Source organism: Epinephelus lanceolatus, chromosome 24 (genome assembly GCF_041903045.1).
Source record: "Epinephelus lanceolatus isolate andai-2023 chromosome 24, ASM4190304v1, whole genome shotgun sequence".
NCBI classification, from domain to species: domain Eukaryota; kingdom Metazoa; phylum Chordata; class Actinopteri; order Perciformes; family Serranidae; genus Epinephelus; species Epinephelus lanceolatus.
In genome coordinates, this window is record NC_135757.1 from 24042544 (window position 1) to 24059755 (window position 17212).

At 39.4% G+C, this 17212-nt stretch overlaps 1 protein-coding gene across 1 annotated transcript; it reads right to left on the reverse strand.

Annotated features, from left to right (window-relative positions):
- Positions 1-8540: 8540 nt before the first annotated feature.
- On the reverse strand, positions 8541-15891 carry ccdc122 (coiled-coil domain containing 122). Its single transcript, XM_033616025.2, has 6 exons — positions 15806-15891; positions 14761-14876; positions 12757-13155; positions 12558-12674; positions 11250-11323; positions 8541-8949 (listed from the first exon to the last, which is right to left on the reverse strand). The coding sequence occupies exons 1-6, from the start codon at positions 15831-15833 to the stop codon at positions 8853-8855; spliced, it is 831 nt and encodes a 276-aa protein (XP_033471916.1). The 5' UTR covers positions 15834-15891; the 3' UTR covers positions 8541-8852.
- Between the last annotated feature and the right edge of the window lie 1321 nt (positions 15892-17212).

A 17212-nucleotide genomic window follows, 5' to 3' on the forward strand; every position in this document is an offset into this window, starting at 1 on the left:
TCTCTGGGGGAAATCAAACAACATTCATCTGCGCACACTGTGATGACACACAGCTGGCTGAATATCAGCAAAGTTTCCCTGCTTCCCTTCACTGGTTCCTGTACAGCAGGGTCAGTCTTTGTTTCACTGTTATAATCATTAAGAAGCAAAAGCAGCATGTGTATACATTCAGTAGGCTATATCTTCAGTAGCTAGCTAGCTAACCCTACACTTTTCAGGGTCTGATTTTGGTTTTGGAACAGGGAAGAAACGTCTGTCTTTTTCCAACCTCTCCAGGTAACAAGTATCATTAATACACGACGTGCCCCAGGCACAACATTTAGCTCCAAATACACAAATCCAGCCTGAAAGTGAAGGAAATCTGAAACGAATGCATTAGAGTCAATGGAGCACAGCTGTGTTGTTGTCAGATCCTGGTCTGAGCCGGCCCAATGCTACGTTATGATTGGCCAGTCTGCCTCCGGGGGTGGGACTTAGCCAAGGTACAATTGTTATATATACAATAATATTAAAAGCTGTGAATTTTGCTTAAAAAAAGTACTTACATGATTAATTATCAAAATAGTTGATTCATCTTCTACCCATTAACTAATCGATTAATCAACTTATGGTTTCAGCTCTACATTGAACCACCCAACAATATATACAATGAATAAATCAGCCATACTGCAGCCAGTTACATCATTAACAATCTGCTTCCATAATAATGCATCAGTAATAATACTCTAATAGTATAATTTATAATAATGTAACACTAACAAGAGCCCATCTTGCTTCCATACTGGAGTGAGTGCTTTTACTTTTATAGTACATTTTGAAGATAACACTTATATGTTGTGTTTTCACGCGGTATTTTTACTTGTAACAGAGTTAAATCGTGGTATTGCTTCTGTTACTTCAGTAAAAGATGTGAATATTCCTCCATCACCAGGATTAGTGCTGGAGGATTAAAAATGGCAAAATGCTGAGCAGCACTTACAAGAGTGACTCACTGCTGGATGGGTGGGTGTGAAGCAGACTCCGCACGCCTCCAGATGTACATTTATTATGTACAGTATACTGTATACATAATACACACATATATGTAGTTGTGTGTGCAAGTGGAGTCATGATTCATTTGAGTCTAAATAAATGTGCAGGCAAGTGGTCATGTGTCTATAAGCAAACATGCCGCCCACGTTTTACATGATGTAAGCTGGTTTTAGGACAGAGACGTGCTGAATGTGTCTGTACATGCATTTTTAAAAAGTCCTGTGATCTGTCATGAAAACCAGGACATCAAGGTATGTGTATGAGTGTTTTTGTTTGCGTTGCTCAGGTACATAGCAGGGTGGGGCTCTGTTACGTGTGTGCGTGCGTGTGTGTGTGTGTGTGTGTGTGTGTGTGTGTGTGTGTGTGTGGGTTAAAGGTTTCGTTTATGAAATCTATTATTAGCCTGGACTATCTCCTGGAGTAGAGCAAGACCTTTTAGACACAACATGCTCTTAAGTTCTCTCCTCTTACATTACCAACGCAAAGTCACACTGACACTGCAGACCATTTCGTGCCTATGCAAATAAAAAAATTCCTCAGACGCCCACCCACACCTTATAATAGCTCTGAACACCTTCACCTGGTTTCTGTGTACAGTTAAAAGGGCACAGCTATTAACCGCTGGAAAACAAACGCCCTTGTGACCCACCCAGTGGGCTTGTTTCAAGTTGAAAAAATTGGGAGAAAATTTTAGTCATCAGTGCTGACTAATGCTGACAATTATTAGTGTATATAGGAGGAGATTAAAGCAACGTGAAAATAAGGCAGGATGTCCAAAGTTGGTCACGAAGTCAGCAGGTTTTGCCGGTAAACTCGCAGGCTGGTGTTGTTTAGTCTAAGAAGAACCAATGGGAGCAATTAGAGTCCGGCAGAGTCACAGTGGTTTCCCCTGCGTGCTCAGCTCTGCCTCCTGAGGGATATCCCCTCCTCACCTCTTCTTCATTTGGTTATCCACACACAAACCACACGCACATTTTCCCTGCACAAACACAGACGAGGGACCTGTTTCATGAGTCAGGATTAGTCAGCTGCGTGAGACAGCATAGAGTTGTCTGGATAACTTTACAGAGACAGTCATTACTTGCACAAACACAAGACAGTAAATAAACTCTCTCAGGTCTCTGGAGGTAAAGCCATACTCAAGTTGACTGAGCTGTTGCCTGAGGGGGTCGATGAAGCTCTAAGCTTCTTAAAGCCGCAGGAAAACAATTACCGGTAGCATTGTAGTGTAGGTTTCTCTGGGGCTTGTTCAGCCTGAGAGTGAGTTCATCTTTCTGAGATCAAGAGAGGAAGGTGGACAAACAGTTGGGGCGTAATCCTATCGTTTTTGTTGTTCCCGGGAAGCTCATCCCACCTATTCTTGGGTGTGACTCAGCTGCTGATGTCACAGAGGAAAACTTTACTCATTGTGTTTGTGCACACAACCGCCCAGCTGATTGTGGACAAACACACAGACGTAGAGAGGCAGTTAAGATAAAGTGCCGCCCACCACTCACCACCTGCTGGGTGGGAGTCAGTTGTGAATGACTCAAATCAGTGAGTGTCTGGTTTGATAAGGGCTGGAAAATGATTAGTCGTTAAACTGAAAATTAATCAGTAACCCATTCATGATTTACATAATTTTTCAAGCTTTAGTTTGTCTCTTGTAATAGCAGATTAGATTTCTTAGGTTCATTTTTATGACGCTGTATTGGGGCCATTAGAAAAAAAGCGTGCTGGGGGAGGTGGGTAATATTCCAAGAAAAAAAATTCTGAGATTAATGTCTTTCACTCAACTAGGCACTGATGTCCTCAGCTGACAATACTGTCTTTCAGAGGGCTGAGTTTTTTCTGGTATCATATAAAACTACAAAACAACCATTGCCAGCCATGTCATGATAGCTTGTCAGGAAGGGGGCTAAATAACTCTCTGAAGTTAGGCTACATGTTGGGGAAGGAAAAACAGTCATTGTCATTTTCACAGGGGTCCCTTGAACCCTCATATCAAGATATCTGAATGAAAATGGGTTCTGTGGGTACCTAAGAGTCTCCCCTTTACAGACATGCCAACTTTATGCTAGTCCCATACAGCTTTTTGTAAAAAATGTGCATGCAGTAAAAATGTATTATTTTTGCCAACTGTATTTGAATATTTATGCACACCCTAAACAGTCTTGGAAATGCATAAATTAGGTAAAAATACAAAGCTGAGACTCGTGTGGATTCAGTGAGCCCAATGTTATTCACGTGTGGTGATTACAGCCCCCATAGTAGCCATTTCATCATAGTGAGACCATGTCCTATTGTGGCCTCTAGGATAATCAGAGCCATATAAATCTTAAAAGCCACAAACAAGAGACCTCAAGCATTCAGAGGATGTATGACTTCCACAGGTATATTTCCATAAGGCAGTTTCTCAGCAGTTTCCAGAACGGAAGTGAAAATGTAATTTTTACAGAAATCTCCACATGCCAAAATTCTCTGATATCAAATTGCAGCGTGGATTTTTACATCGTGTTCCTTAAGGTCTCGGGGTCTTAATGTGGTATTTTGAAGTTTGTGTACAGTTACTACAGTAATTAGTTTATAGTTCCTAAAGTGTTGAGGTAGAGGGTACTTGCTGTAGCTCAGGTTGAGGGTGAGAGGCTGCCAGCAAATAGTTTAGGAAACAGAGATCTGTGTGGGTACATGACACCCTAAAAATGATGGTGGATCACGGGGGAGTACCACCAGTTGGTCCAGGAGCTTTGCCTCCATGATGGCTGTTTTATTTCATATTTCAGGATGACTCGGGGGCAGTTTGACAACCTGCTGTCTATTGTCGGGCCAAAAAGCTCTGGGTATCCAGCAACTGCTACCACTGGCTTCTCCAACTTGTTATCGTGACCACCACAGAAGGCCCGCCTCTCAAATCATCCGATTGGATGAATAGGAAAAAACGGATATGTTGTGTGAATCACAAAGTAATCTGCATGTAAAAAGACCAGTGTTTATCTCAGGACGTTGAGTTTAAATAACCTGCTTCTTGTAATAGTCCCCAGATCTACTTTGCTGTGAGAGAGCAGACACCTAGCTTGTTAGAAGTTAAATGTCAGGCAGTGGAGCTACAGTGACAGGTACACATCTGTAAGAAATGTGATCAGTCTAATGCAGATGAGTGACAACACTTAAAGAAGACTATCATTAGAGGAGGATTATCTTTATGCTGACTTGCTATATAAGTGGCTGTCACAGCAGTCAAGAGATAATGCCCCAGTTTGCACCTGTGCATATACAAACACTTACACACGGATTGTGCAGGTGAGATAAAATCACTAAACTGCCAACAGATAGGTGCACATGAAAGCATACATACATTTTGGAGACCAAATGCATGCAGTTTAGATAATTCACACACCCACACAGCCAGTAAAATAAACATACTCCCACAGTGCATCAGCTATGTCTTTACACCTCGACCGCTATGTTGGCTGCTCTGCCAAACTCTGCAGTAAACACAACTAAAGCTGTAAGAGTTCAGGAATTTATTACACACAACCCAACACTCGAGGTATGCACATAACGATTTCTCATACACACCAGGTCAGCTGCCTCCACGTAACACTCGCAGGCAGCAAGCCATATGAGGTGCAAGCAACCATAAATGTGCCAGTTTTTACACAGTCAATCATGCACAAAGCAAACGGGAGGTATGCAGAGCTGCAACCGTGCCAAACAAAATCCAGCAGAGACCGGAATATGAAATTACAGGTTGTCATTCTGCGTCTATAACAAAGGTAATGATTTGGAGCGTGACACTGAACGTTATGTAATCATTTATATAGAAGTATGAAAGAGGGGAGAGAATTGCATCAGGTGCATCTGATGTACTGCTGTTTACTTAGTGAATTCGGGAGAATGGAGAAGCAAGTGGTTTTCTGCTGGGAGTAATGGTGCTGGCTGTGAAAATGACAACTGCGTCGTTCTAAAACTAGGAATGATAGTTGTCGTAACGTGGCTTTGCTCCTGGAGTAAGACAGGCCCCTCTCTGTGATTTTGGTGAGATAGGGAGAGATGTTCCTTTAATGTTTAATGCTAAGTGCTACACTTTTTTGTAAAATATCAACATTTTGGATAAGTTCTTCTGGATGGATGACTGTAACAGATCTGTGCTGTGATAGTAGATTTTATTTGTTGAGTTTGGGACAGAAGACAAAGCTCTTTGTTTTCAGTATAGTTTAACTGTTCTGAGCTAATGTAATCAAAATATACTCTCCTCACCTTCTAACACTTTCTTTGTGGACCTGATATTGTGGGTTAGGCACAATGAATAAACGCTGTACTGCATCCACTCAAGATAACAATGTTGCACAGAGAAATAAATGAGCTCAGCCATCCTGCAGAGAGCTTCTCAGTCGAGGTGAGAGCTTGCCAAGCATGTTTTATTGGCATGCTCGTCTATCAAAAGGTGAACACAAGGTGAAAGGGATGTTTGCGTAGGAAGGCAGGCAAGTTTTGAAAGAATAAACTACAATTGCTAACAATGAACTGTGATTATAGTGTGACTCCAGATCCACAGGTCAGTTTTTGTTCTCTTCAAGTTGTAAACCTCATTAAAGTTGATGCTGTTATGTCTTTCACAGGAAAAAAACAAACTCAAGTTCATCAGTTTATTTTGTTTGTAAATCCCTAAACTCCCCCTCTATGTTCTCTATGTTCAGCAGCCAAGTGTATTTTGAATTGACGGCTGATGCCAAAGTGGAGTAGACAAATGTGTCACAGCCAAATAAATAAAACCAGCATGTGGTTGAGGGCTGGTGTTAAATTCATTCCCTAATTAGTTCAGCTTAATTATCTTGGACGGGGATGATATGAATGGCATTTATTTCAAGAGTTTGTTACGCAGGAATTCAATGCGAGGAACTGCTGCTCTGAGTGGAAACCTCGTTTTATGGTTCAACACAGTGCGCTTGACAAATTATAACTTGTATTACTGTGGTCAGAACAAATAAGAGTTTAATTTTAACAGCTTTTTGCTATGAGTATAAAAATTATTTTTATGTGACAAGAATAAAGTGATGAGACAGAATTGAGGTTAAAAAGGAATATCATGTATTTTTAGATCACACTGTTGGGACTGTGTTTGTACTATACGATATGTATCACGGTACAGAGGTCATGGTCAAATAAACTGTAATACTGTTAGCACAGCCCAATCACCAGAAGAAATTACACATTCCTACAAACCATGAATGAGTTATATTTGCAAGTTTCATGCGCATCATTTCAACGTTTTTTAGTGACGTAGTATGAGCTGATTTTTGTCTTCAGGAGGCTAAGCGGGTGGTGGATTGTGTGTCACCTCGGTGAGACGCCTGCTAAGCTGTAGACTATAGCAGACCACTGTTCAAAACACAAAACAGGTTGTGTTTTGGCAAGTCATTGCTGTGTTTCCATCTGCTTTTTAGGCCTCAATGTAGGTGTTCTGTAGCGTCCTGTCGCTCGTCTTCCATCTGCTTTTTAGGCTCCAAATGTGGCTGTTTTGTAGCACCTCATGAGTGTTTTTTATCAGCTTTAAAAGCTCCAGTCGTTGGTGTTTTTAGTGGTCCTCGGATTCTGTCACCTTTTTAGGCTCCAAACGTAGGTGTTTTGTAGCAACCTCTTGTTTTTTTTCCACCTGCTTTTTAGGCTCCAGTAGTGGATGTTTTGTAGTGCCCTGTCAGTGTTTTTTCTACAGGCTTTTATAGCTCTAGTCAGGGGTGTTTTTTGGAACCCCTCAGTGTCTCCCTACCGGCTTTTTAGGTTTCAAACGTGGGTGTATTTAGGGACTTCTCAGTGTCTTCCTATCAGTTTTTTAGGCTCCAAACATGGTCGTTTTATAGCGACCTGTCAGTCTTTTTCCATCTGCTTTTTGGCTCCAATTGTGGGTGTTTTGTAGCAACCTGTTGTTTTGTTTTTTTTTCCATTGGCTCTTTAGGCTCCAATCATGGATGTTTTGTAGTGACCCATCAGCAGGGATAGTGCCACAAAAAGCACCATTCTTGCCGACAACATCACTGCTTTTCCTGCAAGGATTGTGCCCCAAAGCCAGGTATTTTAGCCAAAACACAATCTTTTCCTATCCAATGTGGTTTTGTGCCTAAACCTAACCATGCCTTAACCGCAGCGTTGTTGAAACATTACAAATCAGCAGGAGTTTTTCTGCTGTGCTCATAGGCTTCTGAGAGGTTTGGTGGTGAGCAAGGAGATATATTGCAATTTGTTTTAAATCTTATTTTAGAAAAACTGTCATAGTACAAAGAGTACATCGTACAATACACTATTAAATGTGTAAAATCTGAGTAAAAAAAGTTCACTTTCTTATGCAATTGCAACAGCGAGATCTGCATTTATAACGGCCCCTTTAACACGCTAACAGTTTGTTTTTGGGGGGTGAGTCAAATGGCTGAACACACTTAAGCGTAAACTGTTAATTAAAAATCGATGGTGTTTTTTTAGAACGGATACAATAACACAAAACATAATATTGCAATATTCAAGTGTATCGATTTTATCTTACATCCCTACTTGAGTGTGCATTTGAAAAGGATGTTAAGGGCAGTTTGCTGCACATGTGCCCGTGACTTTATGTCTGCAATATGGTGTGTGTTTTGACAGTTTGAGTGGAGGGGGCCGGGGGCTGAGCAATGCCAGCAGGACAGAGCAGAAGGCTGTCAGGCTGAGAACATGCTAATAAGGTCATACAGACAGAGCAGTACTGCGGTAAAGCAAGCAGCCAGACTGGCTGGAGAGACTCCCCAAGCGCACCTCTGAGGAAATGGCCCACTAAACTACAATTTGTGGTTGAGTGGGTAATGAAAACACTCCTAACTTTTGGGTAATTCATCACATGTTGTCCTTTACCTCCCACACATTAAACCACACTCAGTGACTGTACATTAAAGCTGTAGGTACTAATAGGTTACTGCACAGTTTTTTGCTCGATACCTGTAAGTTTTCCACAAATACTTCATGGAATATTATTTTTAAATGTCAAAAAGTTGAATGCATTTGTCTTGAAATTGGTTATTTGGTTATTTACACACACATCATCTCTGCAGATGATGGATAAGAAAAATCTGCACAAAAGTACCCACGCAATGTAACCTTATTCTTGATTCAACATGAACATGAACAACTTTCTGAAAAGGCAGTTTCATTGTTTAATTAGTTTTGAGTTGTGGCTGAAGGGGCACAGTCACGCCCTTGTTAGCCGGCAGTGGGACTGTCACCTCACACATCATCAAGCGGGCCAGTGAAGCGAAAGCTGGAACACCGTGTACCAAAACAACACCATCACATCAACACTTAGAGTAGACACTTGGCTTCTGTTCTGCATGGGCCACTGTTGTGGACACTGACTGGACAAACCGATTAACTGTCACCACCTGACCTAAAATCCCATCCCACGCACTGCTGATGTTGCCCCCGTTTTATTCCCCCGAACAGCTGCAGGAAAGTGTGCACTGTCCTGTTCTTAAAGGAAATCAAAGAATGCGATAACAGCCAAATATTTTAATATTTCTGCTGTTTTCTCTCAGACAGAACTCATGCATTTAAAGGAAAAAAATCTACAATAACTGTTATGTTAATATCAAACTACTGTATGACCATTTAGGTGAGGGCTTTGTGATGAAGTGAAACAGATCAAGTTAAACATTTAGTTGACTGCTGCCCCCAGCTGTTCAACTGTGGTAACAACAACACTTCGTTCTCAAACAAACAGACCTATAATAACTACAGGCTCACATTCAATCTGATAACAAAACAATCCTGTATCATAAACAATGTTTGTCCAATTTAGACAAGCCTGACACTGCAGTTTATTGACCGCTGACCGATGAGTCCTCAAATGACTGCAGCTGCTCTTTGAGCTCAGCTAGCTCTCTCTCCATTGTGTAGACATCTTCGGAAATTTGCCTGAGTGAAGCAGACACAGTTTCGCAGTGTTTAATATGTGCAACGTCAGGAGCAATTTAACTCTTAAGTTAGCTGGTTTTAAATGCTAATACAACTAAGGTTATGCATCTCTCAAATACTAGGAAGGAGCCTTTGAACACTCCTGATGTTATTACTGCTCAGGGGAAGAAGTTGGAGGATATCACTTGTTTCAAATATCTCTGTATTTGGCTTTATGACTCCCTTTCTTTTAAACCTCAAGTTGAAAATCTCCTTAAAAAGCTGAGGCTGAAGTTAGGGCTTTATTTAAGGAACAAGTCCTGTCTCTCCTTTAAGGCCAGGAAAAGACTGGTTGCTGCTACGTTTTTACCTGTTCTGGATTATGGTGATTTGTTGTACATGAATGCATCTGCACATTGTTTGCACATGTTGGATACGATAATCATAGTGCATTGAGATTTGTTACAAATTGTAAAGCTGGTTGGCCATCTTTGACCTTTTGTAGGCTCAGTTGATGGTATTTGTTCATTTATAAAGCCTTACTGGGTAAACTCCCTCCGTACATTTGTACTTTGATTAAACAGTGATCTGACTGTAGCTGTAGTCTGAGATCTCAAGACTTAGTTTTGTTAAATGTGTCTAAGGCATGGACTGAGCTGGGAAAAAAAAAACTTTTATGTACTCTGTTCCTCTCACTTGGAATAACCTTTAAAAAAAGTTGAAGCTACGTGAGTTGGTCTCTCTGCCTGATTTTAAAGCTCTCATAAGTACGAGAATGAATGTATCGGTTTGTTCTTGTATGTGTATAGGTGCCCTAATATTTCTACATGTTACTGTATATATTCTATTTTTTTTATTGTGTGGTTGCTGTTTGGCTGTAACGTGTTGTGTGCTGCTGGCTTGGCCAGGTCTCCCTGGTAAAGGAGATCGTCAGTCTCAACGGGACTGGTTAATGTGGGTTAAATAAATAAAAATAATATCTCCAAGTAGCCTCCTGTTAAATTACAATGTATGAAAAGACACAACAGAGAGGTAAGCCATATTAAATGTACTAAAAACAACAAAATTTGTTCCTAATTTTCTGGTTTCAATAAACATAATTTTGCTGTCTTTACTTTTTACTTGACCTCTGGTTTGATCTCCCGAAATTTGGACTTAACATCTGTGCAAAACACTAACTGAAATGCTGACCTCTTTATTGAGTTTTTTGACACACCTGTATGTATTTATTTCATGTTAAACAAATGTTTTTTAATAGACATGTCTGACAATAGTTTTGTGACCTTGCCTGAACATGTAGTATTAGTGCATGAATACATGACACCCTAATAAATTAAGGCTGATTGGCATCATGCCCTTCAGTCTTCCCCTGTCCAAGTAGATTAATGATCCAACACACTGTCTGGATATTACTTACTGTGTTAGCCTTCCCTTCGTAGTAACTGTCAACAGGATCATTAAGCAAATCACTTCACTGACAGTGAATATTCACATAGGTGCCATAAATCTCAGTGTGAAAGTCTTGGTTACATAACAGCTTTTTTGCATTTTCCTGTTTTCAGGGTTCTCACACATTTTCATGAACAAAATTTCAAAACTTTTTTCAGGGACTTATTTCTTATTCCACTTGCCGTTTTTTTTTTTTTAACATGTCAGATTTTAACCTCTATTCAAACATAAAAAAAACAATTTCAGCTTTTAGCAGTCAAACTAAACGTTGTCATGCAGACAGCAACGATATGTCGACAGCTACAGAAAATAAAGTTGGCATTATGTTACATTACATTACATGTTTCATGTAAAAAGAAAACAAAATCTCCTCGCTGTAATAAATGCTATTTATTATTGCAATATTCTGAGAAATACAGCTGTGAAAAAAAAAACCAAAACATTTTTCTTCGGTCTGTCCAAAGACTGTAAACAGTCATAGGGTCTGTCAGGCTGGAAAAGTTTTTCCAGTAATGTGATTGAAATTATTTAAGACCCATCTAAACTGAATTTAAAACAATCTAAGACTTTTTAAGAACCTGTAGACACCCTGTGATGACGTTTTAACTGTTACACAGCACAGCACTTATTTTTAAATTAGTAAAACAAGGAAGGTATTCTGAGCAACTTTAGACATGTTTTAGGATGTCCTTTTTTTTGTTTTAAAACAATAGCCAAAATAATGTGTACTCATAACTCTTCCAAAACATTCTGTTAATTTCAAATCATTTCCAGGCCTGGAGAACAATTTTAAATTTTACTTTTCTAAAAATGTCATAACTGTCAGAATCCTGAATATATGTGAAAATCACTGGTGTTGCATTTATTTGTACCTGTGGGCAGCCTTGGCTCTGCTCAGCTGGAGCAGGAGGTGCTTGATGATAGCTTCATAGCGCCTGTTCTGGATCTGAGAGAGAGAAAACACAAACAAAATTCAGTTTGAGTTTTAACTGGGGATACTGGAGCTCATATTATGAACATAGGCTGAAATCGTACTATCTTTATTCATGGGTTTATATTTCAAAATCAGATTCGTAACAGTTAGCAAATTATTGGCAAAAGGGAATTTATACATTCGTATGAAATAATTGCTGTACCTTCATCTGTAGTTTCAGTATATATAAATGAGAGCTGCATTACAGTCAGTTGTCAGAAAATGAATCTGCAACAATTCTTATTTGTTAATGTAGTTTTCTCAGCAACAATGGCTTAAATTCACTAATTGCAGCTTTTCAAATGTGAATATTTCATATTTTTTTGTATTCTTCTGTGATAGTAAACATGCTCTGTTGACAGTTGGTCATTTTCACCATTTGCTGACATTTTATAGACTACACAGGTTAATTAACTAAAAGCCCCAGGAGAGGGCCGTTTTCACAACCAGGTAATGAGGGTTATCTCTCTCAGCAGACAGCAACAACCAGCGAAGCATTCTATTGCTTTTGTTAAAGTTGGAGAGAAGCCGAACAGTGTTTAAACTCATCAGGGGGGACTTCTGGCAACAGCCCGGGACTAGCCACTGGAGGTCGACCTGGGGAGACAGCTCAAATTCTCAGACACCATTGCTGTGACCACGCTCAGGCCTGACATGGTTCTCGTGTGAGAATCATCAAGGCAGGTGGTCCTGCTGGAATTGACTGTGCCCTGGAGAGGTGTTTGAGAGGAGAAAGGCTAAATCTGAGGAGCTTTCAGGTGAATGCCAAGGCAATGGATAGTAGACCTGATGCTACCCCATCGAGGTCGGCTGCCGAGAATTTGCCGGCTAGTCGCTCTACAGGGCCCTCAAGTTGCTGGGGATCAGAAGACTGCACAGCAAGAGAGCCATCAGGAACATCACTGATGCTGCTGAGAGGGCATCAAGATGGCTGTGATCAAAAGGAGTGATCCATGGACCACACTAGCTACCTAGACACAGGCCGGGGTCTGATCAACCCTGGCTGGGTCACCTGGACTGAGGTGTCATGCTGACAGACCCGAACCCCCCAATGACACAAGGTTACATCACTGATGATGTGTCTAGGTTGCACCTAAAGGTGTGTGTAAAATCAATCAAGGAAATTAATCTGTAAATTAATCAATGATTAAAAATAATCGTTAGCTGTAACCATAGTCAATAAATTCCCTACTTCTCTTTGCCATACCTCTATGGATTTCTTTAACTGGGCTTGATTCTCAAATGCTTTTTGCAGATGCTCTCTCTTCTTGGCTGACTTCTCCCTCATCAAAGAGATCTCTGTCTTCAGAGCATCAATCTCACTCTGCAGAATAGAATAGGAAAGGGCGTCAGATAAACAATTAACATGATATGTAAAGTTTATCATCCAGTTCATTTTCCCCCACCTTTGCCATCTGCACTGTGTTTCCATCTGGATTCTCCAAATCTTTCTTCAGCTCCTCTTTCTTATTTTTCAGCATCTTGACCAGCGCTCTCTTCTCCTCCAGCTCTTTGTGGGCCTCTGTCTGACTCAGCACGTGTGAGACAGCTGCTCTGTGTCCCTCCATCTTGTCTCGGTAAATGTTGAACCTTTCCAGTGCCATGCGAGCGTTCTTCTCCTCCTCGCTTATACTGATCTGGAGATCTGTGTTGTCCTTACAGATAGATGCACAGCGATCGTGCAGGACTTTTGTCCGCTGCTCCAGGTACACCATCTCGGCCTCCAGCATCAGGAATTCCCTATGTATAGATCTCAGCTCTTGCTCTGCCATCTCACCTTTCTTCTCTACGTCTAAAAGAACTGCCTGAAAAAGGAGGCATATTACAAAAACATCCCAATCAGTGTCTACTCTGCAAGAATCTGAACACTTTGAAACACTTTGGTTTTTGCTCCCATTTTTCACAGGTTTAAGTTAAGGATTTTTTTATCCACTCCATATATATATTTCTCTCAAATTTTGTTCTCAAATTTCTTAAAATCCGTGTTAGTGAGCTCCTCTTCCAAGATGATCCATCCTCCTGACAGGTGTGGCATATTAAGAGGCTGAGTAAACAGAGTCATTACTACACAGGTGTCAAACATTTTAAGGGAGCGTGTCATTGGCATGCTGACTGCAGGAATGTCCACCAGAGCTGTTGCCTGTGAACTGAATGTTCATTTCATTATCATAAGCCATCTCTGATGTCTTTTCCATGAATTGGCAGAACATCCAACCGGCCTCATGACTGCACAGGTCGGTCGTGATGACGATCTGCTGTCAGGTCAAGACCTAGTGAGGATGATAAGTGTGCAGATGAGCATCTCTGAGACGGTTTCTGACGGTTTGTGCAGATATTCTTCTGGGTGGCTGGTCTCAGACGATCTTGCAGGTGAAGACACTGGATGTGGAGGTCCTGTGTTGGTGTGGCTACATGTGGTCTGCAGTTGTGAGGCTGGAGATGTACTGCCAAATTTATGGAAACGACATCAGAGATGGCTTGTGTGAACATTCAGTTCGGGCAAAAGCTCTGGTGGACATTCCTGCAGTCAGCATGCCAAAGGCACAATCTCTTAAGACTTGCAACATCTGTAGCATTGTATTGTGTAATCAAACTTGATATGCCACACGCCATGGGGATGAAGTATCTTGGCAAAGAAGTGCTTACCAACATGGATTTTGACAAATTTGTGACCAAAATTTGAGAGAAATAAGTCTATTTAGTGCATAAAAAGTCTGAGATATTTAACTTAAACCTGTGGAAAATGGTAGCAAAAACGACAGGGCTGCATTTGAATTTTAGCTCAATAGCTCAGTTGAATAAGTGAGCTATTGAGAGATAACCAGTCTATTATGCATGCCTGATTCACACATTTACAATAAAAAAAACCCAACCTTATTGTAACTTCAGCGCACATATTTATGACTAGTTTATTAGTGAAGTGATTTTAAGTTCATTTTCATGCATGTTCCTTAAAATAAACTATTTTTATTAGCAAAAACTAAACATTAGTAACAAATATAACCAAATGAACCACATGCACTTTTGGCACTGTAAACTCTGCACAGTTTTGTCTCTTTCTTTCTTTTTTCTAACCACTTCTGCATTTTTTTTATATGTATTCATTCTAAAAATGAGGGCTTGTGAACACAGTGCCATCACAAATAATGGCTATATGTTAAATATAATTTAACCATAATCTTTGTAGAACTGAATTCCCATTTATCATGTACCTCTTAGGGGCACCATCCCCACTGTAGCACCACGACTTATACCTAACTGGTGCAACCTCTACTGTTAGACAATGTAAACACTTATTTATAATGTCAGAATGTGTCTAAATTGCAAAACAGAGAGAAAAATTTAAATTATAAAAGCAGTGTTAGCTTGAGCCTTTAGTGAACAGAGCTCTATTAGGGATAAAGACATACCTGCAGCTTACTGAGTATCTTCTCTTTCTCCTTCAGGGCCTCAGTCAGGGTACAGCCCTGTTGGCTGACATCTTCCACTGCCTTGGTTAATGAAAACTCAGAATTCTCCGGTGTTCCTGAGGGACAGTTAATAAAAGCGTATTAAAGTTTCTGTTTAACGAGCTGACTGTTAACCTAGTCAACACAAACTAAACTGCCAGGTAGTCAGCCTAGGTCTTGCTGGCAGTTTTTCCAAAGGTCATCTTTTAATTTTGGACACCCCTGAACACACTAAATGCTGGTGCTTTAAACATGTAGCTAACCCATAGTTAATGGGGCTATAGCTACAATTAAATTAGCACATGCAAGTTAATGGCGATTTCAAAAACTCAAAACATAGATTGTCTAACATAATATCAGCGGTTGATGAAGCACTCGGATATTCTACTTAAGTAAAAGTAGCAGTAATGGCCCATTTCAGAATAATATATGTTACATTTTGGATTATAATCATTGATGCATTAATGTGTTCCTCACTTTAATGTTGCTGCTAATAAATGTGGAGCTCATTTTACTACTGGGTAGTTTAATCTGTAATAACACATCAAAGTTTATTTGCTCATTTATATTTTGTATTAATATATTGACTATGCAAAGTAACGAGTAACTGAAGTACAGTAATTCCCTCTGAGATGTAGGGGAGTAGAAGTATAACATAGCAGAAAATGGAAATACTCAACTACCAGTACCTCAAAATTATAAGGTAGCTTAACTACAATACTTGAGTAAATGTATTTAGTGACATTCCACCACTGTATAATATAACACAAGTTACTAATTTTATACAGTCTATGCTTGAAAAAGGCTCTAAAGTGAGCTAAAATTATGCTAATGTTAGCTAGTAACTGGCCAACGAAGTTATGCTAGCTAACATAAAGTTAACGTTAGCATTATTGTTTTCATGGTTAAATAGCCTTTATTGGGCTCAGTTAATTAAACACTCTTGTAATTCTATTAATTTATTTTGTCAATTAGCATGTTTGACAATAATTAGTTTATATCTTACCGTCTTCACCCACTCCAGCGGTCGCCATTTTGTCATCAATTAGCTACCTGACGTTATGGTTGGACCTGCTCCTTGCTGCTCCTTGCTGTCCAGTGTTGAGGTCAGGGACTGTTCATTACTTGTCAGGAGAGAGGAGGTGGTGCAAAACGGGGGAGGCATGCCAAATACTTTTAAGCACTGGTGAGGGACTTGTGTTTCGTATTTTCACTTAGGGGAAGGACATACAACTTTAACTGGTTGTATTTTGTAATTATTTTAATTATTCTCTGATCCCTCAATTCTGCTGCTGAGTTTGAAAGCATGTTTTCTTTAAATATCGCCAAAATCACACTATTTATCACAGCCAGAAAGGGTGAAAAGAGAAATTATCATCGTATTTTCAAATTTCAGATGGTCACTGAACACATGTAACACAACAAGGGCTTTATTTGACAAGTCTCATTTAAAATGTCTCCAAAAATAAATGTTTTACACTAACCAGATCCTGTAAAAACATAAAATCCTGCGTCCTGCATACATGACAGTAGTGAAAAAACAAGGATTTTTTTTAACTCTGGGATTTCATAGTCAACTTTTTTAACTTTAGAAAAAACAATAACAAAAGAAATCTAATGACCTCCGCTGTAACAAGTTACTGATACTGCCAGTGCTGTGAACAGTTTATTTGGGAAAGTGATCATTATATGCACATGTTGCCAATGCCAGCTTTGTGTGTGCTGTAATGTGTGTATGTGCATGTGATGTGAAAGCTTAAGAAAGTTTGTTGTTTTTGTGTGTTTGGACCAATGACAGCTGGCTGTCATGCACCTATATTCTGCTCTTCAGCAGAATATGCATAAACTTGCATAATAATGCAATTTTTAAGGAGGATTTGCATTTTGCTAAATAAATCAACTGTTTGTCTTTATTTACTTTGTTTATTTTGTTTTTGCTTATTGACCCTTTGTTTGCTTGCTTGTTTACTTTTTTTGATTATATGACTTGTATTTGCTTATTATGCTTACTGAGGTGAGAATTTTTTAATCCTTCTGGAACTTGTTTTTTTCCCCTTTTGTTGTTGTATTTCTTTTGTTTTGTTTTGTGCAAAAAAAAAAAAAAAAAAAAAAAAAAAACAAACTTAAAATTACTCTCACCCCTGTGCTGTTTGCTTGTGGCATTGTCTAAACCTACATATGATATTAATATCATTAATATAAAAAAATGTTATTTATGTATATATACAAAAACATGTATATATAACATTATGACTTCATTCTCGTAGATTTATGACTTTATTGTTGTAATTTTATGAAAAAATACAGTCCCTTACTGTTAACTAGCAAAAACAGTTAGAGCCTGTGACATACAATTAACATCAACGTTAATTTCAACTTTATTTACCGATCGATAGAAAGATTTATGTTTTTT

Coding starts and splice junctions, on each gene's coding strand:
- ccdc122 (XM_033616025.2), bottom strand. CDS start 15,833: ATGGCGACCGCTGGAGTGGGTGAAGACG. Junction 12,675..12,756: donor ACACAGTGCAGATGGCAAAG/GTGGGGGAAAAT, acceptor TCTATTCTGCAG/AGTGAGATTGATGCTCTGAA. Junction 11,324..12,557: donor AGTTAAAGAAATCCATAGAG/GTATGGCAAAGA, acceptor TCTCTCTCTCAG/ATCCAGAACAGGCGCTATGA.